General features: G+C 35.2%; 1 protein-coding gene across 2 annotated transcripts in view; it reads left to right on the forward strand.

Moving 5' to 3' along the window:
• The window catches only part of CYP39A1 (cytochrome P450 family 39 subfamily A member 1), a 138,272-nt gene that overhangs the window by 46,094 nt on the left and 65,604 nt on the right, over positions 1–26,574 (forward strand). Inside the window, exon 6 of one of the 2 annotated variants that reach the window (XM_074310737.1) lies at positions 16,119–16,226. The exons of the other annotated variant lie outside the window; for it this stretch is intronic. Within the exon in view, the coding sequence (XP_074166838.1) occupies positions 16,119–16,226 (108 nt within the window). The remainder of the gene's footprint in view (positions 1–16,118; positions 16,227–26,574) is intronic. 2 annotated transcript variants of the gene reach the window in all.

Raw genomic sequence — 26,574 nt, forward strand, 5'->3', positions numbered from 1 at the left:
TTTTCTATATATATGGGTTACAGTTATTGATATGTTTTAAAATTTATCAATTTATTAATTCATCTATATTTTAATTGATTTATTCATCTATTAATTCCTTTAAAATTAGTAGTATTAAATCCATTATATTAACAAAAAGTATTTTTATGAAAAGTAACTATTTTTCAAAACAAAAAAAATTGGAGTAGTGACCTTATTTAAAAATATTTTTGCCAAGTTCTTTGATGTCTGACAATAATAGGACATGGGTTTTTTCATTACTGCTTCTATGATTCAGTCTGTTATTCACTCATTTCCATTTTGTCTGATCCTTTTGGACCTCATTTAGGGTTTTTTTGGCAAAGACACTAGAGTGGTTTTCCATTTCTTCCTCCAGTTCATTTTACAAATTAGGAAATGGAGACAAATAGGATTAAACAACTTGCTCAGTCACATAGCTGGAAGATATCTTTCTGACTTCAGACTCAGCACTCTATGCAATATAGCACCACCTAGCATCCCCTCAGTCATCTGTGATATGTTGTTGTGGTTGAAATATGTTTTGTGGTGGTGGTGGTGTTTTTGTTGTGGTGGTGGTGGTTGTTGTTTTTGGATATTCTGTATTAGTTTTTTCTTCATTTATTTAGTATTTTTATTTTTCTTCGGTTACATGTAACAATTTTAAAACATTTTTTAACATTTGTTTTTTTTTTAAACTTTGAGTTCCATAGTCTTTCCTTTCTTTCATTTCCATTTCCCCTCATTGAGAAGGCAAGCAATATGTTATAAGTCATATATGTATGGTCATGCAAAACATTTTCATAATAAGTTATATTGTGCAAGAAAAAGAGACAAACAATGTTAGGGGCCAGGACCTTTCACAGGAAACCTCAACAGTGACTGCCTCTTCCAGCTTCCCCGACCCGACGGGGCTTCGGACGTCTCCGGCCCTCCTCCTGGAGACGGGAGGAGGGAATCACCAGACAGAGAGCCGAGGTGGATAAAACACAGTGATGTTTATTGGAGTTACAAGTCAGCCGTGTCTCCCCCGAGCCCTTCCGTGCTCGCTCTTTTATAGCCCATTTATCTTTTTTGCATATTTCCCCGTTAGAGTTTGGACTCCTCCCTGATTCCTCCCCAAAGGCGGAGCCAATCCTTACTGTGCCTCCCCTGCACCCACCCAGATCCTACCTTGTCAGTTGCCACGGTGACAGATCCGGGTTCGGGCGGGTCCTGACACAAAGGCGTCTCAACTATCCCCCAGGAGGTTCAGGTCCAGAGCCTCTTACAACTCCCCCTTTTTGTTTTTTATCGGGTTTAACATATCCGCCTTAAGGGCTTCAAGAGCGGCACGGGTGGCTTTAAGGAAAATTGAAAAAACACAGGGTAATAGACAAAACATAAGCATCAATAATATAACTCCAATAATTCCAATTGTAAGCCAATGAAAAAAATCTGTTAGGCTTATGCCTTTAAACCAAGAGGTAAACTTCTTTGATATTTCCTCATTCCATTCTTTGGCAAAAGTAATAGAAGCATTTTGCATAGCAGAAATAATAAAATCAAGAGCTCTCAATTCACTAGTAGCATTTGTAGCATAAGTAGCATTTTTTAACACATCTTCCAAATATTGATATAAAGTAGAGTTAAAAGGAACAGGAGTTACACATACAGGGTAATACTTATAATGACATTGCATTCTCATATAACGAAGCATCAAAGCTTGTTGATGTACAACCACTTGCAAAACCTCAGTTGTTTGTACCATTCTAGCTAACAAAGCACTATGTATCTGTTTCCGTAAGTCCATAAGTCCCGTAATCAGCCTCCACTTAGCTCAGCTGGTTGCATTTTTTCGGGCACCCCTATGTCCTCGTTTATGAAGCTTCTTTTCCAGGATCTGTTGTTGTAGCCTCTCCTTCCTTTTTTGCCACCTCTGGCCTCGAGACCGTCGATGGTTTCTTAGGAACTTCTCTGGCATTTCGCAATGGGATCCATCTTCCTCCACCTCTTCCATTTTCACCTGTTGAGACACAAAAACACCTCTGCCTCTCACAAGGACCTTGTGAGGGCCGTTCCAATTTCCTTTCTCATCTTTCCACCACACAGTACTGCCTTCCAGGCACGTCTGTGGGTGCAGATCATTAGTTTGCTCTTTATTATTGTCATTTCTAATCGGGGAGATAGTGTAAAATTTCATGGCTGGTGTTGTACCATCCTCTCTGACTTGTAAATAGTTCAGAATAAATACTGCTTTGGCTACTTGTGCTCTAGTTAGCCTTCCAGCAGCTCCCCCTTTTTGTTTAATGAGCGTGCGTTTTAAAGATTGATTAGCACGCTCCACTATTGCCTGTCCCGTAGGGTTATAAGGAATGCCTGTAATATGATGAATGGCAAACTCGTTTAAAAAGGCCTTAAAGCCTCGAGAAGTATATGCAGGGCCATTATCTGTTTTTAGACTGCGAGGTACTCCAACAACTGCAAAGCACTCCAACATATGTTGTATTACACTTTTCGTGGCCTCACTGTTCTGTAGAGTCGCCATTATAAAGCCAGAGAAGGTATCTACCGTTACATGAATTAAGGAGGATTGAAAGTGAGTAATATCCATTTGCCAAAGAGAGTTAGGTAGAAGGAACAGAGAATGCAAATTTTTCACAATCATCTGGATGTAAGGGAATTGAGAAAAAACAGTCTGCTATATCATTGTTTCAGTGAGCATAGTCATAGAGTCCTTCTCTGAAATATCTAATAATTTATCAATCAACTCTTCAAGAGTAGGATTGGGTGGAAGAGTAGCTAAAACTGGTTTATATTCAGGACGGAGGCCCTCCCTAATCAATTGTAAAGTTAGATGAGGACTGGCCCCAGTTCTTCCAAATGTTCTTTCTACTGTCTCCTGTACTCTAGATATAAATTGTAAAGGTTTTTCACTAGGTTTCTGTTTAAGTCCTGATATTTTATTTGTCCCATTTTGTACCCCCATTTTTTCAAGGGCTCTAATGTGGACAGTCTGCACAGCTCTCAGTACTTGATCATCAAGCTGAAGTTGAGCTTCAGGAGTAATCCAATTCCCCTGTCCTGTTATCATATTTATGGCCTCCTCAGCATTAACTATATTCATTTCTTCCACATATGCTCTCGCACACCTTTGTGCATAAGCCTTAAAGGCAACAAACTCCGCTGGGCCTAAAACTGTCTGCATGATTTCTGCATAATCATAGGGAAGCCATGGTGCAATTGTAGTAGAGGCAGAAATACACTTCTTCACATAGGTGGAACCTGGTCCATATTTTTCCACAGCTTCCTTCATATCTTTCAAGAATTTATAAGGCAATGGCCGATATGCAAGTGCGTGAGTCCCATCATTTAAAACTTGTGTGAACACTGGGAATGCTCCAGGTTTTAAACCCCATTCATCTAAATCTACATTCTCCCCCTCCTTTAATGCTGCTCTCAAGCTTGTAGTTAATATACTCTGGTATGTACTCCCATTTGTGTGAGGAGATTGCTTAATTGTGGTTTTTTGTTTTTCTTGCTCCTCATTACCTGGTTCCCTAGGAAACATTTCAGTTGACCTAAAGGGTGGGTCCTTGTTTACTCCTGGTTCCCTGGGAAACGTTCCATGTGGCTTAAAGGGTGGGTCCTTGTTTAATTGTTCTCTCTCCCCTGGTTTCCACAAAAAACCTGTTTGTTTTTCTCCTGCTCTATAACTCTGATCTGAAAAAGTTCCCCCCTTTTTAGGGTCACGCATCAGAAAGATTCCCCTTTTTCTCCCCTCAGTTTCCTCCTGGAACTTTCCTTTCTCCACCCTTCTAAGGCTATCCCACGGGTATATTGGTGGGGGATAATAGGAAAAATCATTCTCATCCTCACTTTCTGTACCACAAAGGGAGTCACCTACTTGGGTCTCTCGCGAGTCTATAAGTGGTGGGGGTGTAGGATGTAAAGCCGCTCCCACCACCGTGTACATCAAGAAATCTTGTTTAGAAAGGAAATCTGGGTCTTCTTTGTGGTAGGAGGCCATCTGCTGGCCAACTACTCCCCACCGGTCGGGGTCTATACCGGTGTGTTCTATCCATGGACTGACTTGAAATATTTTTCTGACCCATTCCCTACAAGTTCTTATATTAATCTGTACCCCATTGCTCTTACACAACTTATACAACTGACAGGCGAGTACGCCTGCATCCTCCGGCTCAATACGGGTTTTCACTTGTTTCTGTCCCATTCTTCTGCCTTCTAGCGAACTATTCTCTGAGTTAGTTCAACTAGGCTGTCTGGTCTTCTCAATTGCTGACCAGCAGCAAATTGAGGTGAAAGAGCACAGCACTTACCTCTTCCTGGTTCCTGCGATGAGTAGACTCTTGGTCCGGCTCCGCCTTCATTCAGGTCCCTGTGCAGGCGCCAGTTGTTAGGGGCCGGGACCTTTCACAGGAAACCTCAACAGTGACTGCCTCTTCCAGCTTCCCCGACCCGACGGGGCTTCGGACGTCTCCGGCCCTCCTCCTGGAGACGGGAGGAGGGAATCACCAGACAGAGAGCCGAGGTGGATAAAACACAGTGATGTTTATTGGAGTTACAAGTCAGCCGTGTCTCCCCCGAGCCCTTCCGTGCTCGCTCTTTTATAGCCCATTTATCTTTTTTGCATATTTCCCCGTTAGAGTTTGGATTCCTCCCTGATTCCTCCCCAAAGGCGGAGCCAATCCTTACTGTGCCTCCCCTGCACCCACCCAGATCCTACCTTGTCAGTTGCCACGGTGACAGATCCGGGTTCGGGCGGGTTCTGACACAAAGGCGTCTCAACTATCCCCCAGGAGGTTCAGGTCCAGAGCCTCTTACAAAACAACACAACAACCTAGGGTTTCTGAAAAACATCCTTCTCATCATTCCTTAATAGCACAATAATATTCCATCATGATCACATAACACAATTTGTTCAGCCATTTCCCAATTGATAGGCATCCCCTCAGTGTCTAATTCTTTGCTCCCAGAAAGTAAGTAACATTTTTGTACTTAAAGGTTCTTTTCCTTTTTAAAAAATCTTTTTTGAGATGCAGACCTAATAGTGATATTATGAGGTTAAAGATTGTGCATGATTTTGTAGCCCATTAAGCAAAGTTCCATATTACTCTACAGAATGGTTGAAAGAGTTCACAATTCCACCAACAATGCATTAATGTTTAATTTTTCCATATCCCCTCTACTAATTGTCATTTTCATTTTCTGTCCTGTTACCCAATCTAATAGATATGAGGTAATGTAAGGGCCCTTTAAATGGGCGGCACCACAGTGCAACGGGAGATTGAGTGCCCCAGGAAGTATTCTCTGTGGATATTAGGACTGCCCTGTAGGTTGGATCTTGGCCACATTGAGATAGTTTTGTAATGGGTGACTCTCTCGCTGATTGGCTGTTTGTGTGACCTCACAGGCCCTTTATAAGCCCACTGCAGACAGCAGTCGCTCTCTTTAACCTGGCGCTCTTTAACCTGGCTCCCTAACCTGGGGTAGCTGAGCCAAGCTGATGGAGCCATGAGAGGTAAAAAGTTAACAAGTCAGGGCATTAAGTCAGGGCATTATGTAAGTAGGTATAATAAAGACTTTTAAGATTACATGTGGCTGTTCTTGAGCGTGCTACCGGTTATTAAACTACAGATTTAAGAAATCATGGCCAGAGACCTTTGAAGGCTTCAAGAGGAGGCAAGCCGGGTAGAGTTGACACTGCAAAGGTCAGTGGTCAAAGATACTCTATTGGGCCTAGGACAGACTGGTAATAGTAACTGCCAAGAGGACATGTTACAAGGTAATACTTCAAAATTCTTTTAATTTGCATTTTTATTATAGATTTTTATTGACAGAACATATGCATGGGTAATTTTCACAACATTGTCCCTTGCACTCACTTCTGTTCCAACTTTTCCCTTTCCTCCCTTCAACTCCTCCCCTAGGTGACAGGCAGTCTCATAGAGGTTAAACATATTAAAGTATATTTTAAATATAATATGTGTGCAGATCTGTACAGTTCTCTTGTTGCACAAGAAAACTGGATTCAGAAGGTGAAAGTAACAGTAAAAGAAAAACAAAAATGAAAGTAGTCCACATTCATTTCCCAGTGTTCCTTCTCTGGGTGTGGCTGATTCTGTCCATCATTGATCAATTGGAACTGAATTGGATCTTCTCTTTGTCGAAGATATCTACATCCATCAGAATACATCCTTATACAGTATTGTTGTTGAAGTATATAATGATTTCCTGGTTCTGCTCATTTCACTTAGCATCAGTTCATATAAGTCTCTCCAGGTCTCTCTGTATTCATCCTGCTGGTCATTTCTTACAGAACAATAGTATTCCATAGCAGTTATATACCACAATTTACCCAACCATTCTCCAATTAAAGGACATCCATTCAATTTTCAGTTTCTAGCCACTACAAAGAGAGCTGCCACAAACGTTTTTGCACATAGAGGTCCCATTCCCTTCTTTAATATCTCTTTGGAATATAAAGCCAGTAGTAACATTGCTGGATCAAAGGGTATGCACAGTTTTTGAGCATAATTCCAAATTGCTCTTCAGAATGGCTGGATCCATTCACAACTCCACCCACAATGTATCAATGTCCCAGTTTTCCCACATCCCCTCCAACATTCATCATTATCTTTTCCTGCCATCTTAGCCAATCTGACAGGTGTGTAGTGGTATCTCAGAATTGTCTTAATTTGCATTTCTCTGATCAATAATGATTTGGAACACCATTTCATATGTGTAGAAATAGTTTCAATTTCATCATCTGAAAATTGTTTGTTCATCTCCTTTGACCATTTATCAATTGGAGAATGGCCTAATTTCTTGTAAATTAGAATCAATTCTCTATGTATTTTGAAAATGAGGCCTTTATCAAAAACCTTTAACTGTAAAAATGTTTTCCCAGTTTATTGCTTCCCTTCTAATCTTGTTTGCATTAGTTTTGTTTGTACAAAAGCTTTTGAACTTGATATAATCAAAATTTTCTATTTTGTGATCAATAATGATCTCTCATTCTTCTTTAGTCATAAATTCCTTCCCGCTCCACAAGTCTGAGAGGTAGACTATTCTCTGTTCCTCTAATCTATTTATAATCTCATTCTTTATGCCTAAATCATGAAACCATTTTTAATTTATCTTAGTGTATGGTGTTAAGTATAGGTCCATGCCTAGTTAGTTTATGTCATACTAATTTCCAGTTTTTCCAGCAGTTTTTGTCAAAGAATAAATTCTTAGCCCAAAAGTTGGGATCTTTGAGTTTGTCAAACACTAGATTGCTATATTTACTATTTTGTCTTGTGAACCTAACCTATTCCAGTGATCAACTAGTCTATTTCTTAGCCAATACCAAATGGTTTTGATGACCACTGCTTTATAATATAGTTTTAGATCAGGTACAGCTAGGCCACCTTCATTTGATTTTATTTTCATTAGTTCCCTTAAAATTCTTGACCTTTTGTTCTTCCATATGAATCTTGTTGTTATTTTTTCTAGGTCAGTAAAATGGTTTCTTAGGAGTCTGATTAGTATAGCACTAAATACATGTATTAGTATTGTCATCTTTATTATATTCGCTCAGCCTATCCAAGAGCACTTAATATTTTTCCAATTGTTTAAATCTGACTTTATTTGTGTGGAAAGTGTTTTGTAGTTTTGCTCTTATAATTCCTGACTTTCCTTTGGCAGGGATTTCCAAATATCTTATGCTCTAAACAGTTATTTTGAATGGAATTTCTCTTTGTATCTCTTGCTGTTGGATTTTGTTGGTGATGTATAAAAATGCTGAGTATTTATGTGGATTTATTTTGTATCTTGTAACTTTCCTAAAGATGTGGATTATTTCTAATAACTTTTTAGTAGAATCTCTGGGATCCTCTAAATATACCATCATATCATCTGCAAAGAATGATAATTTGGTTTCCTCATTATCCACTCTAATTCCTTTAATCTCTTTCTTGATTCTTATTGTGGAGGCTAGAGTTTCTAATACAATATTGAATAGTAATGGTGATAGTGGGCAACCTTGTTTCACTCCTGATCTTATTGGGAATGGTTCCAATTTATCCCCATTATATATGATGCTTACTGATGGTTTTAAAATAGATGCTTCTGACTATTTTAAAGAAAAGTACATTTATTCCTATACTGTCAAGTGTTTTCATTAGGAATGGATGTTGGATTCTATCAAATGCTTTTTCTGCATCTATTTAGATGATCATATGGTTTTTGTTAATTTGGTTATTGTTATAGTTAATTATGCTAATAGTTTTCCAAATATTGAACCAGCCCTGCATTCCTGGTATAAATCATACTTGGTCATGGTGTATTATCGTGGGGAAGATATTCTGTAATCTTTTTGCTAATATTGTATTTAAGATTTTAGCATCAATATTCATTAGGGAGATTGGTCTATAATTTTCTTTCTCTGTTTTCAACCTACCTGGCTTAGGTATCAGTACCATGTCTGTGTCATAAAACGAATTTGGTAGAACTCCTTCAATCCCTATTTTATATAGCATTGGAGCTAATTGTTCTTTAAATGTTCGGTAGAATTCACATGTAAATCCAGCTAGTCCTGGGGATTTTTTCTTAGGGAGTTGATTAATTGTTTGTTCTATTTCTTTTTCTGAAATGGGACTGTTTAACCAATTTACTTCTTCCTCTGTTAATCTGGGTAATCTATATTTTTGAAGATATTCTTCCATTTCATTTAAGTTATCAAATTTATTGGCATAAAGTTGGGCAAAGTAACTCCTCATTATTGCTCTAATTTCCTCTTCATTAGTGAGAAGTTCTCCCTTTTCATTTTTAAGACTAACAATTTGATTTTCTTACTTTTTTAAAATCAAATTTACTAAGGGTTTATCTATTTTGTTGGTTTTTTCAAGAAAACAGTTCTTAGTTTTATTTATTAATTCAATAGTTTTTTACCTTCAATAATATTAATTTCTACTTTTCATTTTAGAATTTCAAATTTAGTATTTGATTAAGGTTTTTTAATTTGGTCTTTTTCTAGCTTTATAAGTTGCAAGCCCAATTCATTGATTATTATTATTTTTTTTTTTGGAGGCTGGGGGTAAGTGACTTGCCAGGGTCACACAGCTAGGAAGTGTTAAGTGTCTGAGACCAGATTTGAACTGGGGTCCTCCTGAATTCAGGGCTGGTGCTCTATCCACTGCGCCACCTAGCTGCCCCTCAATTCATTGATTATTTAGTTTCCAATTACTTTTTGGTCTATTTACCCCTAGCTTTTTGTTGTATGTAGTTTTTATTGCATCGTGATCTGAAAAGAATACATTTATTATTTTTGCCTTCCTGCATTTAATTTTGAGGTCTTTATGTCCTAATATATCGTCAATTTTTGTATGGGTTCCATGAACTGCTGAGAAGAAAGTATACTCCTTTCTGTCTCCATTCAGTTTTCTCCAAAGATGTATCATATCTAATTTTCCTAATATTCTATTTACCTCTTTAATTTCTTTCTTATTTGTTTTGTGGTTTGATTTAGCTAATTCTGAGAGTGCAAGGTTGAGATCTCCTACTATTATAATTTTGTTGTCTATTTCTTCTTGCAGCTCTCTTAATTTCTCTTTTAAGAATTTAGATACTATACTATTTAGTGCATAGATGTTTAATATTGATATTGCTTCATTACCTATGCTACCCTTTGCAAGATATAGTGCCCTTCCTTAATTTTTAAAATTAGATCAGTTTTTGCTTTTGCTTGATCTGAGATCAAGATGGCTACCCCTGCTTTTTTGACTTCACCTGAAGCATAGCAGATTCTGCTCCAGCCTTTTACCTTTACTCTGTGTGTATCACCATGTTTCAAGTGTGTTTCCTATAAACAACATATTGTAGGATTCTGGCTTTTAATCCAGTCTGCTATCCACTTCTGTTTTATGGGGGAGTTTACCCCATTCACACTTATGTTAAAATGAATAATTCTGTATTTCTTGCCATCTTGTTAACTCCTGCTTATGCTTTTCTCCTTTCTTTCCTCTTCCCCCCCTTCCCAGTATTAAAGTTGTGAGCACTACTTGCCTCTTACACAGCCCTCCTTTTTTAGGATCCCTCCCCTCACCTTAGAATTCCTCCCCTTTTCTTACCCCTTTTCCTCACAATTTCTATATTCCCTTCTGCTTAGCTTACTCCTTCCCTTTTCACTTTCCCCCTCCCACTTTCAATGAGGTGGGAGAAGTTTCTGTATAAATCTAATATGTCTAATATTTTTCTCTTTAAGCCAATTCTGATAAGAGTAAGATACACACTGTGTTCATCCCCATCCCTTCTTTCCCTCAGATATAATAGGTTTTCTTTGCCTCTTCATGAGATGTAGTACCCCCACTTTACCCTTTTTCTGGTACAATTTCCTTTCTTCCTCTAGTTTCTTTTTTATATTATAATTGTAAAACCAAATTATACATGTATTCTTTATGTATATTCATAACAGAAATTTAGTTCCCAAGATTTCTTTTTACTTTTTTTATTTTTCTCTTTACTTTTATATTTGGAGATCAACCTTTTTGTTGTGTTCTGTTTTTTTCATCAGAAATAGATGAAATCCACCCATTTCACTGAATGTCCATTTCTTTCCTGGAAAAAAAATGCTCATTTTGGCTGTGTAAGTTATTTTTGGCTGCATACCACACAGCCCTTTAGAATCATCAGATTCCAGGCCCTTCAATCCTTTAATGTGGATGCTGTTAGATCCTGAGTAATCCTTATTGTGACTCCTCTATATTTGAATTGTTTTTTTTTTTTTTCTAGATGCTAGTAGTATTTTTTCCTTGGTCTGATAGTTCTGGAATTTAGGCACAGTATTTCTTGGTGTTTTGATTTTGGGTCTCTTTCAGTGGGTGATTGATGAATTCTTTCAATGTCTATTTTACTCTCTGTTTCTATAACATCTGGGCAATTCTCTTTGATGATTTCCTGGAAAATAGTGTCTAAGCTCTTTTTTTTTTTTCATCTTAATTTTTAGGCAGTCCAATAATTTTCAGATTATCTCTCCGAGATCTATTTTCCAGGTCTGTTGTTTTCCCAAGTAGGTATTTAACTTTTTTCTCCATTGTTTCATTTTTTTGGTTTTGCTTGACTGATTCTTGATGTCTCCTCGAGTCATTCATTTCCATTTGTTCAATTCTGATTTTTAATGAATTATTTTCTTCACTTATTTTTCTTTATTTTTTTTTGTAATTTTCTAATTTAGTTTTTAAATGAGTTGTTTTGGTCTATGGAATTTTTCCATTTCGCCAATTTTGTTTTTAGAGAGCTATTTTATTTTTCCAATTCACTAATTCTGTTTTTCTTGGAAGTGTCTACCTTTTCCAATTCACTAATTCTGTTTTTCAGGGATTTGATTTCTTAATCCTCTGTATCTTTAAATGAGTGGGATGGCTTACCCAGACCCTTTTTAGTCCAGCTTCCCTTTCCTTTCCCCATTTTTCTTCTAGTTTTATTGTAAGAGCCTTTTTAATTTCTTCTATGAGAGTCTTGTGTGTTGGGGACCAGATCATATCCCCCTTTGGGGATTTATCTGGAGACATTCTGTTTTTAGTCTCCTCGGTGTTTGAAGTCTGCTTTCTATCCATATAAAATATACATGCATATATATATATATATATATATATATATATATATATATATATATATATATATATATATATATATATATATATGTAGTTAGTTAGTTAGTTAGAGTTCGCTTTAATTTTTTTGCTCATTTTGACAAAGAAGAATCAAAGAAAACAAGCAAACAAAAAAAAGTAAATGTGTTCTGCTTTTTGGGCAGTGTGGTATTACCAAGCTTCCTCTACAGACTGCAGAAGGTAGCAGTGAAGCAGCAGGACAGCAATGGCTGCACTGCCTACACAGCAGCCACTCTCTGAGACTCTGAGAGCATGCTGAGTCATGCTGGGTGGGTGTGGTCAGATCCCAAGAGACCCCAGTGTTTCAGGATTGAAGTCTTTACCCCTTGCGTTTGTGGCTTCTCTGCTGATCTACTGGCTTGCTGCCAGGTCAAAAAAGTTCACATTGGGTAAAGTTCTCCCCACAAGTTTTCTGAGTGCTGTGCCTACACCCCACCCCCTCCAGGCTGCTCACTGTGAGCTGCCATCTGTGCTCTTGCTGCCTGCTTGCAGGCTGTGCCTGGTCTTTCACCTGCAAGTAAAAACAGACCTTTTCTGGTGAATTTTGAGGATATCTTCTGTTGTTAATATATTCGTGGGTTTTTTTCAGGCAAACCCTAATTCCAAGACCTTATCATGAAAAAAAAAGTATTCTGAAGGCAAGAAAGAGTTTAGATAGGTGTGTGTGTCCTCTTTGTCATGTTGGCTGGAAGTCTCATTGAAATAAGTTTTTTAAAAAATACAGCTTCACTCATAAAGTGATTGGAAGAGAGAAAAGTAGCTTAATAGCCTTTCCAGATAATTGTCAATAATCTTTGATACTATACTGAAACTCCACAAGTGATAGCTCCTTAAATATTTACACCTAATACCTATACCAAGATAAGATTAAAATGGGTTCTGGATTTAGACATAGTGATATTATAAGTAAATTACCTCTCAAATCTGTGGAGAAAAAAGGAATTTGTGGCAAAAGAAGACTTAGACTTCCTTTTTGAATACAAAATAAATAATTTTGATTATATTAAGTTAAGAAGTTTTTGTACAAAAATTAGTTGCAATGTGGACTCTCAAGCCACATAAATGAATTTTTCATTCTTCACTACTATAAAATCTGTTAATCTATCTTGTATTCCAAATAGGTCTGATTTTATGCCCAGTTTTATAACATCATTGGTAATGTGGAAAATATTTGTTCATTGAATCATGCAGATCTTCCAAATGCTGACATATTTCATTAAGTAATATAAAAAATTTCATTTATTAGTGTGAGTTTGTTTCATTGTTAAGATCAGGGGAAAATAGTATTGGGAAGCTGTCAGTCTCACAGTAGTAGACATAAGTTTTCTAAAATTCTAATTTTCACTTGAAAGCTCAGATTTTATTATTGGAAACAAATGCTGTTATTTGTTTTCCTTTATATGACAAGCTTACTTTGTTCATTTTAGGGGAAAAAAAAGTCTGCCAAATACCTGTCTGAATTATCATCCTTTTTCTCTCAGTTATTCTTTCAAATAAAAATGGTATTTCATGAAGAAACTGGCCAGCTCCTCTTGTAACTCAGTTCCTCAAATTCTTTTTCTTGGGATAACCGTAGACAATTATATGATGCCATGGTACTCAAGAGTGCTGGATTTGGAGTCAGGAAAACTCATGATCTTCCTGAGTTCAAATCTGATCTTAGATACCTACTACTTGTATGACAAGTCACTTTAACCCTGTTTGCCTCAATTTCTTCATTTGTAAAATGAGTCGGAGAAGGAAATAGCAAACTATTCCAGTATCTGCCAAGGCAACTACAAATGGGATTTTAAGAAATTAGACACAATTAAAAAACATCTGAACACCGAAACAATCCTTCTACTTCAACATGATGCAGAAAGTTTTGTATATACTTCTCGGTTTGATATATAGAATATTAAAAAGTATATGCATTAAGTATCTACATTTAATAAAATATGTAATTTGTATTGCTTCATCAAGGATATTCTTAAGTGAAACTGGGTTTTTTTTTTTAAACCAGCAAGTGGTGGTAAAGAATACAATGATTACTAGAAGTCATTTGTTTGGGGCAGCTAGGTGACACAGTGGTTGTAATATAATGGGTCTATGATCAAGAAGAAATGAGTTCAAATCCATCCTCAGACATTTACTAGCTTTGTGACTCTGAGCAAGTCATATCACTGTTTGTCTCATCTGTAAAATAAGCTGGGCAAGAAAATGGCAAACCATGCTAGTATTTTTGCCAAGAAAACCCATGAAAAGTCAAAAAAGTCATTTATTTGGTGCCTCTGCCTTGATTCATGCTAAGGCACCAGCAGTTGTACCTAACATTCCTTTTGCTTTATCAGTAGAAACATTAATGCAGCTATTCTGGAATCAGATATGAGATTAAAAAAAAAAACAACAAATTAATGTGTCAATTCAATGTCATGAATATTTCAGTACCATTTCTATGTGTTGTCAAGCATTTCATAAAAGAAGATATTCTTTGATGATAAGATAGTGTTGATACTGGATGAATATGAGCAAAGTAACGAGTGCAGCCACATCTGTAAATTCATCTCTTTGTAAGACAAAACTCCACTTTTATAAATGAGATATTAATTCATTCTCCATTTTTGTAGCAAAGTTTTTTAATCACAGGTCATATACTCTCTGGAAAATTATACTGTCTTACTATAGACATGTGCAGTTAGTTACTCTGTATATTCATAAAAGAGTGAAAAGGGGAAGTTGCATTTTATTATTATTATTATGGAAATAGTTTTGACTACATGGAATCCTTAATGAAAGGGTTTTGGGAAACTCCCTATCAACTGATAGGGAGTGTTTTGTGGTTGTGTGTTCAACAATTTGTTATATATATTTTTCCAGCTACAAAGAAAACTTTTTCATGTTCATGTATCATACTTTGAGTATGGTACATACTCAAAGTATGGTACACTTAATAGCTTACATTGTGTGCAGATCATTAACATAATCATCAGTGAACACATTCAAATGTACAAATTCAATTAAAAAATTAAATGAAAGCTCTTTGGATTTGGAGGCAGGTAAAATGTGGATTGTTCAATTTCTGTGATTTTCAGTAAGTTTCATACTGTAAACTCTAAATTGAACTGATTTGATCAGATGATCTGTTTTGTCCTTTCCAGTTCTTATTCTATAATCCTACAAAAAATTGTAAAATTTTATTACTTGTACTTTATTAAAAAATTTAAGTACCTATTTACTTTTAACAAAATAGTAACACAGTCATCCTGTCTTCATGTCTTTTTCCCTGATTTTTTTTCCTTCCATTCGTTTTTCCCAGACTTTTTTAGTCTGTTACATAGTTATAATCAGTGTATATAATTATTTTGCTCATGGTTTCATGATAAGTCATTCCGTATTTCTTTATTTCCATCATAGTTTCCATTTCTTATGGCACAGTAAAAATGCATTATATTAAAACAAAATTATTTAGCTATTTCTCAAAAGTTAAGTTACATATCAGCTGTTTTCAGGATCTTTTCTATTACTAGGAATTTTTCTGTATAAATAAGGTCTTTTTTTCTTGTTACATACATAAGGTATCATCATATATCTGACTGGGATAACTGAATTGGCATGAATAGTTTTGTAAATAATTGCCATTTTCATATGTTGTTGTGAAAAAATACAGATCCAGGGTTAAACTTTAACATTTATTGACTGTAATTATAGCTGGTGTCTTTTTTTCAAAGGCTACATTCCATGCTCTCTGACTTGTATGTACCAATGTATAGATGCATTTTCTCCTTCCATTAGAATATAAGATGTTTTTGCTTTTTATTTTTATGCTTAGTTTTTAATACAGCATCTGTCACATAGTAGCATTTATAACTTGATTGGACAAGTCATATCCTCTCTTTATCTTGGATTAATACACCCTACCATATCTGCCTGATAATATTGTTGTATTATATGCAAAATACTTTGGAAACTATAAGTATAAACTAGTACAGCTATCATTGGTACTAATAATATATTTGAAGCCAAATGCTTTCTTATAGAGAGTGCTTGGATCTCTCCATCTCTGTTATGAAGAGCTCTAGTTCTCAATCATTGGAAGGATGCTTTTCAGACTTATGAAGAGCACACTCACTTTTTGCTCTTAGGATCTACCTCAGCAGCCTTGCCCTGCATTGTCTTGGAAAGAAACTTTCTGATGAGCAGGCACCATTTAGGGCCAGCATAGCTTTTAGCATGTTGTTAGAAATAGAGCCACTGACATAACCTCCAAGTAGAGAACCTGGCATATTGATAGGGAGTAGGTTTTGTAATTGTGTGTTCAACAATTTGTTATCTTTCTCCAGCTACAAAGAAAAGAACTGACTAATCACCCTTAGTTATAGTTCATAAAATCTGCTTTGTTGTGTTTTTTGAATGCTCAGGGAAACATACAGTTTATCAGTTCACAGCAATCTTTGATAACTGAAGGTTTTATCTGTTTGTTTTGAACAGACAATGATGCAGATGATTTACAAAACTGTAAGGCAAGAAACAAAAGAACTTATGTCTCCCAAGTATGCTGTATTAATGCTTTGGGCTTCTTTATCTAATTCTGTTCCTGTAAGTATATCTATATGTCTATATATCTATATATATATATATATTTTAAAGAATAATCAATTGTTGAATGGATGAATGAACATTTATTATTGAAGTAAAGGAAATGCTTCTCCTCTGCCTACCCTTTGACTTTTTCCCATTATCATGGTTTACTTTTATTCTTACCAACATTTTTGGTTTATGGCAAAGGCTCTAACAATGAAACAGTCTTTTGGTTCTGTTAAGTAATAGCAAAGTATAGGAAAAGAGGACCATGTGAATAGGGACTGGTATGAGAAGGAAGACAAAGTATTCTTCTGTGTTTGATGTGTAAGTAGTACTTCCAAAATGCAAGGAATTAATGCTTCTTGCCAGAGAAATAATAATAATAATATAATAATAATAACAACAACTAACATTTAAATGTCACTTACTATGTGTCGGGCACTATGCTATGTGCTTTATAATTATTATCTCATTTGATCTATAAAATATTTAAAATGATTATTATCCCCATTTTACAGGCAAGGAAACTGAGGCAAGCAGAGGTTAAATGATTTGTTCAATAAGTAGTAAGTATCTGAGGCTAGATTTGAATTTAGAGTTTCCTGACTCCAGGATCAACACTCTATCCATTGCACTATTTAGCCAAAAAAAAAAGAAGTAGTTAACCAGGTCAGTGTACAAAGAATAGAGTGCCAGAGAGTAGTTGAAAGCCATTTTGGAACTTCTGGCCAAGATGGCGGAAAGGAGGCACACAGCTGCTTGAGCTCTGCGTTTTCTCTCAGAATTTACTTCATGACAAGCCTTGGAATTAATGTTTGACCGGAAAAAACCCCACAAATAATCACCAACAGAAGACATCCTTGAAATTCGCCAGAAAAGATCTGTGTTTGCTTGGAGGAGGGGACAAACAGACTGGGTGCAGACTGAGGGCAAGTAGTGAGAGCAAGGCAAGCAGCTCACACTGTGAACACCCTAGGGGGGAGGGGTGCAATCTCTTCTGTTTCTGTGAAACGACCTTTACTGCAGTATGGATATTCCATCTTGGCAGCAAGCCAGGATCAGCAGAGAAGGTATAAACACAAGAGGTAAAGAATAAAACCCCAGAAAGCTAGAGTCTTTCGGGGCCTGGCTACCCCCACTCCACCCAGAGTGACTCAGCGCATTCTTAGAGCCTCAGATCACAGACACAGTGCAGCCATCACTGTCTTGCTAGTGCCTCGCTGCTGCCTCCCACAGTCTGTAGTAGAAGCCCAGAAACACCATCCAGCCCCCATCCCCCACCAAAACAGACCAATTGTTTCTCTTGTCAATTTGTTTTCTTAGATTCCCAATCTGACAAAATGAACAAAAAATTTAAAAGGGCTCTAACCATTAACAGTTTCTGTATGGATAGAGAGCAAACTTCAAACCCTGAGGAGAATAAAAGCAGACTGTCTCCAGAGGAATCCCCTAAAAGGGATATGATCTAATCCTCAATACACAAACTCTCATAGAGGAAATCAAAAAGGCTCTCATAAGAGAGCTAGAAGAGAAATGGGAAAAGGAAAGGGAAGCTTGGCAAGAGAGTCTGGAGAAGTCATGCAGAGTGGATAAAGAGATCAAATCATTGAGAAAGAAATTAGTGAGTTGGAAAAAGAAAACAGCTCTCTAAAAAATAAAATTGATGAAATGGAAAAAAATTCCATAGAAGATAAAAACTCAATTGGACAATTACAAAAAAGCTATTAAAAAAGTGAGTGAAGAAAATACATCATTGAAAATTAGACTCGAACAAGTAGAAATGAATGACTCGAGGAAAAACCAAGAAGTAGTCAAGCAAGAAATGAAACAATTGAAAAGAATGTCAGTTACCTTATTGGAAAGATAACAAACCTGGAAAACAGATCCAGGAGAGACAATTTGAGAATAATCGGACTCCCTGAAAAATGTGAGGAAAAAAAGAGCCTGGACACTATTTTCCAGGAAATTATCAAAGAGAACTGCCCAGACGTTTTGCAAACAGAGGGTAAAATAGACATTGAAAAAATTCACCAATCACTTACTGAAAGGGATCCTAAAATCAAAACGCCAAGAAATATAGTGGCCAAGTTCAAGAACCATCAGACAAAGGAAAAAAAAATATTGGAAGCTGCTAGAAAAAAACAATTCAGATATGGAGGAGTCACAATAAGGATAACCCAGGATCTAGCAGTGTCCACATTAAAGGAACGAAGGGCCTGGAATATGATATTCCAAAAGGCTAAGGAACTTGGTATGCAGCCAAGAATAACTTATCCAACAAAAATGAGCATCCTTTTCCAGGGAAGAAGATGGACATTTAAAAAATAAATGAATTCCATCTATTCTTGATGAAAAAAACAGATCTACACAAAATGTTTGATCTTCAAATACAGAACTCAAGAGATTTCTAAAAAGGTAAAAAGAAATCTTGAGAACTATATTTCTGCCATAAAGATATGTAAAGAACACATGTATAATTTGTCCTAGAAACTAGAGGTGGAAAGGAAATTATATCATAAAAAAAGGGTAAAGTGCTGGTACTACATCTCATGAAGAGGCAAAGGTAACCTATTATATCTGAGAGAAAGAAAGGAAGGGGGTGTGTATTAATAGACCTATTCAATTTATAGTGAAACTCCTTCCACTTCATTGAAAAGTGGGAGAGAAGGAGTAAGCTAAGGGGAAGGGAATACAGAAATTGTGAGGAAAAGGGGTAAAATATGGGGAGGAACTTTAAGGTGGAGGAGAGATACTAAAAAGGGGGGGCTGTGAAAAGCAAGTGGTGTTCACAAGTTTAATACTGGGGAGGGGGGTAAAAGGGAAGGAAAGAAGAAAAGCATAATCAGGGGTTAACAGAATGGCAAGCAATATAGAATTAGTCATTCTAACCATAAATGTGAATGGGGTAAACTCCCTCATAAAGAGGAAGCAGTTAACAGACTGGATTAAAAGCCAGAATCCTAGTATATGTTGTTTAAAGGAAGCACACCTGAAACAAGGTGATACATTCAGAATAAAGGTAAAAGGGTGGAGCAGAATCTACTATACTTCAGTTGAAGCCAAAAAAATCAGGGGTAGCCATCCTCTTCTCAGATCAAGCAAAAACAAAATTTGATCTAATTAAAAGACATAAGGAAGGGCATTATATCTTGCTAAAGGGTAGCATAGATAATGAAGCAGTATCAATATTAAACATATACGCACCAAGTGGTACAGCATCTAACTTCTTAAAAGAGAAATTAAGAGAGCTGCAAGAAGAAATAGACAGTAAAACTATAATAGTGGGAGATCTCAACCTTGCACTCTCAGAATTAGATAAATCAAACCACAAAATGAATAAGAAAAAGTCAAAGAGGTAAATAGAATACTAGAAAAGTTTGATATGATAGATCTTTGGCGAAAGCTAAATGGAGACAGAAAGGAGAATACTTTCTTCTCAGCAGTTCATGGAACCTATACAAAAATTGATCATATACTAGGACATAAAAACCTCAAAATCAAATGCAGTAAGGCAGAAATAGTAAATGCATCCTTTTCAGACCACAATGCAATGAAAATTACATTCAATAAAAAGCCAGGGGAAAATAGACCAAAAAAAAATTGGAAACTAAATAATCTCATACTAAAGAATGATTGGGTGAAACAGCAAATCATAGACATAATTAATAACTTCACCCAAGAAAATGACAATAATGAGACATCATACCAAAATGTGTGGGATACAGCCAAAGCAGTAATAAGGGGAAGTTTTATATCTCTAGAGGACTTCTTGCATAAAATAGAGAAAGAAAAGTTCAACGAATTGGACTTACAACTAAAAATGCTAGAAAAGGAACAAATTAAAAACCCCCAGACAAACACGAAACTTGAAATTCTAAAAATAAAAGGTGAGATTAATAAAATTGAAAGTAAAAAAACTATTGAATTAATTAATAAAACTAAGAGTTGGTTCTATGAATAAACCAACAAAATAGACAAACCCTTAGTAAATCTGATTTAAAAAAGGAAAGAGGAAAAGCAAATTGTTAGTCTTATAAATGAAAAGGGAGAACTCACCACTAATGAAGAGGAAATTAGAACAATAGTTAGGAGCTACTTTGCCCAACTTTATTCCAATAAATTCGATAACTTAAATGAAATGGAAGAATACCTTCAAAAATATAGTTTACCCAGATTAACAGACAAAGAAGTAAATAGTCTAAATAGTCCCAATTCAGAAAAAGAAATAGAATCTATTAACCAACTCCCTAAGAAAAAATCCCCAGGACCAGATTGGACTTACATGTGAATTCTACCAAACATTTAAAGAACAACTAACTCCAATGCTATATAAACTATTTGAAAAATTAGGGATTGAAGGAGTCCTACCAAATTCCTTTTATGGCACAGACATGGTACTGATACCTAAACCAGGTAGGCTGAAAACAGAGAAAGAAAATTATGGACCAGTCTCCCTACTGAATATTGATGCTAAAATCTTAAATAAAATATTAGCAAAAAGACTACAGAAAATCATCCCCAGGATGATACACTATGACCAAGTGGGATTTATACCAGGAATGCAGGGCTGGTTCAATATTAGCAAAACTATTAGCATAATCGACTATATCAATAACCAACTTAACAAAAAACATATGATCATCTAAATAGATGCAGAAAAAGCATTTGATAAAATCCAACATCCATTCCTACTAAAAACACTTGAGAGTATAGGAATAAATGGACTATTCCTTCAAATAAGGTGCATATATTTAAAACCGTCAGTAGACATCATATGTAATGGCGATAAACTCACTATCATCATTACTATTCAATATTGTACTAGAAACGCTAGCCTCGGCAATAAGAGCTGAGAAAGAGATTAAAGGAATTAGAGTAGGTAATGAGGAAATCAAACTATCACTCTTTGCAGATGACATGATGGTATACTTAGAGAACCTCAAAGACTATGCTAAAAAAGCTATTAGAAATAATTCAGAACTTTAGCAAAGTTTCAGGATATAAAATAAATCCACATAAATCCTCAGCATTTTTATACATTACCAACACAATCCAACAGCAAGAGATACAAAGAGAAATTCCATTCAACATAACTGTTGATAGTATAAAATATTTGGGAATATATCTACCAAAGGGAAGTCAGGAATTGTACGAGCAAAATTACAAAACACTTGCCACAAAAATAAAGTCAGGTTTAAATTGGAAGACATTGGAAAGACATTAAGTGCTCTTGGATAGACCGAGCAAATATAATCAAGATGACAATACTCCCTAAACTAATCTATTTATTTAGTGGTATACCAATCAGACTCCCAAAAAACTATTTTAATGACCTAGAAAAAATAACAACAAAATTCATATGGAAGAACAAAAGGTCAAGAATTTCAAGGGAAGAAATGAAAAAAAAAAAATCAAATATAGGTGGCCTAGCTGTACCTGATCTAGAACTATATTATAAAGCAGCAGTCCCCAAAATCATTTGGTATTGGCTAAGAAATAGACTAGTTGATCAATGGAATAGGTTAGGTTCACAGGACAAAATAGTAACTATAGCAATCTAGTGTTTGACAGATCCAAAGATCCCAACTTTTGGGATAAGAATTCATTATTTGACAAAAACTGCTGGGAAAACTGGAAATTAGTATGGCAGAAACTAGGCATGGACCCACACTTAACACCACATACTAAGATAAGATCAAAATGGGTCCATGATTTAGACATAAAGAATAAGATCATAAATAAATTAGAGGAGCATAGGATAGTTTACCTCTCATACTTGTGGAGGCGGAAGGAATTTGTGACCAAAGGAGAGCTAGAGATCATTATTGATCACAAAATAGAAAATTTTGATTACATGAAATTAAAAAGCTTTTGTGCAAACAAAACTAATGCAAACAAGATTAGAAGGGAAGTAACAAATTGGGAAAACGTTTTTACAGTTAAAGGTTCTGATAAAGGCCTCATCTCCAAAATATACAGAGGATTGACTCTAGTCTATAAGAAATCAAGCCATTCTCCAATTGATAAATGGTCAAAGGATATGAACAGATAATTTTCAGATGATGAAATTGAAACTATTTCCACTTATATGAAAGAGTGTTCCAAATCACTGTTGATCAGAGAAATGCAAATTAAGACAACTCTGAGATACCATTACACAACTGCCAGATTGGCTAAGATGACAGGAACAAATAATGATGAATGTTGGAGGGGATGTGGGAAAACTGGGACACTGATGCATTGTTGGTGGAGGTGTGAAAGAATCCAACCATTCTGGAGAGCAATCTGGAATTATGCCCAAAAAGTTATCAAACTGTGCATACCCTTTGATACAGCAGTACTACTACTGGGCTTATATCCCAAGGAAATACTAAAGAAGGGAAAGGGACCTGTATGTGCTAAAATGTTTGTGGCAGCCCTTTTTGTAGTGACTAGAAACTGGAAAATGAATGGATGCCCATCAATTGGAGAATGGTCGGGTAAATTATGGTATATGAATGTTATGGAATATTATTGTTCTGTAAGAAATGACCAACAGGATGAATACAGAGAGATTACATCAACTAATGCTGAGTGAAATGAGCAGAACTAGGAGACCATTATACACTTCAACAACAATACTATATGAGGATGTATTCTGATGGACATGGATATCTTCAACAAAGAGAAGAGCTAATCCAATTCCAAATGATCAATGATGGACAGAATCAGCTACACCTAGAGAAGGAACACTGGGAAATGAGTGTAAATTGTTAGAATTTTTTTGTTTTTCTCCCCGGGTTATTTTTACCTTCCGAATCCAATTCTTTCTTTGCAACAACAACAATAACATAATTTGGTTCTGCACATATATATTGTACCTAGGATATACTATAACATATTTAATATGTATGGGAATGCCTGCCATCTAGGGGAGGGGGTGGAGGGAAGGAGGGGAAAAATTCGGAAAAGAAAGGAGTACAAGGGATAATGTTGTAAAAAATTACCTATGCATATGTACTGTCAAAAAAATGTTATAATTATAAAATTAATAAAAAATAAATTTAAAAAAAAGAAAACCATTTTGGGGGGATTTCAGCAAAAACTGATCAATAAAATAAAGCAAGACATCATAAAGCTGAAGAGGAATTTAGAAGTCACCTGATTTTTAATTGCTATTCAGTCATATTTGACTCTTCATAATCCCATGGACCACAGCATACCAGATTCTCCTCCCTTATTTCTCAGTCTGTGGAAGCTCATGTTTGTTATTTCCATGACACTATCAATTTCATCATCTGTCATCCCCCTTTTCTTTTTGCCTTCAATATTTCCAAATATTGGGGTCTTTCTCAAAGACTCTAATCTTCTCATGAGGCAAAGTATTTAAGTTTAAGCTTCAGTAACTGACATTTCAGTGAATAGCCTGAACCACCGATTTAGCCCTCTCATTTATAGATGAGAGCTGCCCAGAGTGAGAGGATCACAGAAATGGGGAATTGGAAGAGACCCAAACAGCTCTTTATTCCAACGCATATACATAAGAAAATCTCAATAAAACTTAACTAGACACTGATTGATGACCTCTAAGAAGAGGGAACCTACTAGTTCTTGAGGCAGCCCCTTCCACTTTTCTGGAATTCAGTTGTTAAGAAATGTTTCCTGACATCAAACCCAGATTGAATTAATTGAAAAATATGGAAAAATATGAAATAATAAAAAGCAAAATGAGAGGGACCAAGAGAACACTGTATATAGTATCAGCAATATTGTTTTAAGAATGATTTTGTGGGAAGAAGCTATTTTGACTATTTAAAACATCCAAATTAACTATAAAAAAACACATGAAAAAAGATACTATCTCCATTCAAAGAAAGAACTGCTAAATATAACTATGTACAAAATAATTTTACATATAACACATGTTTCTATCTAAAGGTAGCCATCTCTAGGGTGGAGATGGAGTGAGGGGGAGAAAAAAAAGGATAGAAAGAAAATAAATTTATATGATAACTTTATTATAGATTTTTTTAAAATAACAGATTGTTCATAACAGATTCACAGTTTCATATGCAATTATCTTTTTTATTATACTATGTTATAGTAATGGATGTTTTATTTCATAAATCAAAAATAAAATAAATAATTGTGAAGAAAAAAATAACCAAAACTAAATTGCTCCCTTTGAAACTTGCTCCTATTGGTTCTATCTTCTGGCATCAAGATAAACTAGTCTGATCTTTCCTCATTACAACAATCTATCCAATAATTGAAGACAGCTATTAAATTCCAAGTCTTTTTTTCTCCACACTGAAACATGTCAACCAATTTTCATATGACATGGATTCAAGTTCCTTCACCAATCAAAGTTTCCTCTGGATGCTGCTGTTTATCAGTGTTATTCTTATATTTATGATGCCAAGAACTGAAAAAACTGCTGTAGTTGAAGTCTGTTGAGGAATTATTGTTTGTCCTTCATTCCCTCTCTTTTCTAAAAATTCTTTTTAATTTATTTATTTAAAACTTAAATAGAAGATAGAAAAAAAAATGCCATCTTCACAGAACATGAGAGGATTCAAAATATAAAATAATAAATTTTCATTTCAAAAAAGTGTATATAGTAAATACTACATAATGTATTCAGAGATGTCCATCTTTTCTTTATTTCCTTGTAGGTTTTCTTTTGTTTTCTGCTATGTTATTTTTTATTTATTCTTTTTATCTCTTTTTTTCCCCTCTCTCCCCCAGGCAGGCTATAGATATATTTATGTGTGTATGTACCTGCATATGTATATGTATGTGAACACATACACACGTATGTGTATGTATATATATATATATATATGTATTTATATGCACATAGACACCTACATATATTCATAATGCAAATGTATATACATAGATATCCATAATATACATAGATATTTATGTATATCTATGTAAGGTTATATTATGCTTGTTTGTCCTCTGTTTTTCTGAGAAAACATTTCCCTTCTTAGGTTCAAGTCTTTACATAGTTTTCTAAATCAACCAACTAATTATTTCCTATGCCACAACAATATTCCATATACTAACTAGTTTTAAATAGTTTAAAACATTATTGATTAATATGGTTGACACAGTGTATTTCCTCTATTTTTCTCTTTTGATTGAATCTATTTTAACTTTAACTTTATCTGAGATCAATGATTACTACCCCTGATTTTTTCTAATAAATTCTACTCCTGATCATTATTATTATGTTTGTGTGTATTTTTCATTTCCTGTCCCTTCTGACAGCTCTCCTTTACTTCTATATTGCTATCTTGCCTTGCAATTCCTTAAACTACCTACAGCACACCTGCCATGATCCTCTCCTCTCTCCTTTTCCTCTTCCCTCCCTTTTTATCCCATTTCTGTTAATCTACACACTTTATCTCATTCCCATTCATCTACATACCCTTCTATACTTCCCTTCCATTATTCCCTCCCCCTTTTTTCTTAATAAATTTAGAAAGACTTTTATACCCTTCTGTATTTCTATATCTATCTATCATATATAATTCCCTTTTTAACCCATAACTTAATATAAATAGGATTTCAGTACTACCAGCCCTCTACCCCATCTATTTCCTCTTTGTCAGTTCTTCTTCTCATGCTTCATTCATATAACCTAATTACTATTTTTACCTTTTCCTACAGTTTTGCTTTTTAGAATCACATCATAGTCAGCTCTACCCCAATATTTCTTTTGAACTACTCACTTATTAATGTCAGTTTTAGACATATGTTTTACATTTCCATGTAAAAAGCATAAACAGTTTGTTCTTACTGAGTTCCCTTGAAATTAATTTTTGGTGTTTGCCTGATATTTCTCTTGGATCTTCTTTGCCAAATTTTCTACTGAGTTCAGGTCGTTTTGCAAGAAGATTCTGAAAATCTGGCAATTCATTGTATGTCCATTTTTTTTTCATTCAGGATTATGAGTTTTGTGAGTATGATATGTTTGGCCACAACTCTACTTTTGCTCTTTGATATATAGTGTTTCAAGATTTGTGGTCTTTTAATGTAGCCACTCTTGATTCTTATGTGATTCTAATTGTGACTCCTTCATATTTGATTTTTTATGTCCCTCATAATATTTTCTCCTTGATCTGGAGGTTTCAGAATTCAGCTATGATGTTCCTGTAGGATTTCCTTATGATTGGATTTTTTTCTATCTTTACTTTTCCCTCTACTTCTAATACTTTGGGACAATTTTCTTTAATTTCTTATATTATATCAAGATTCTTTTTGTTGGTCATAGCTTTCAGGTGGTCCAATTATTCTTATGTTTCTTTTCTTGATCCGTTTTCCAGATCTGTTGTTTTTCTTATGAGATGTCTCACATTCTTCTATTTTTTTT

Source organism: Sminthopsis crassicaudata, chromosome 4, assembly GCF_048593235.1.
Source record: "Sminthopsis crassicaudata isolate SCR6 chromosome 4, ASM4859323v1, whole genome shotgun sequence".
Classification (NCBI taxonomy): Eukaryota; Metazoa; Chordata; class Mammalia; order Dasyuromorphia; family Dasyuridae; genus Sminthopsis; species Sminthopsis crassicaudata.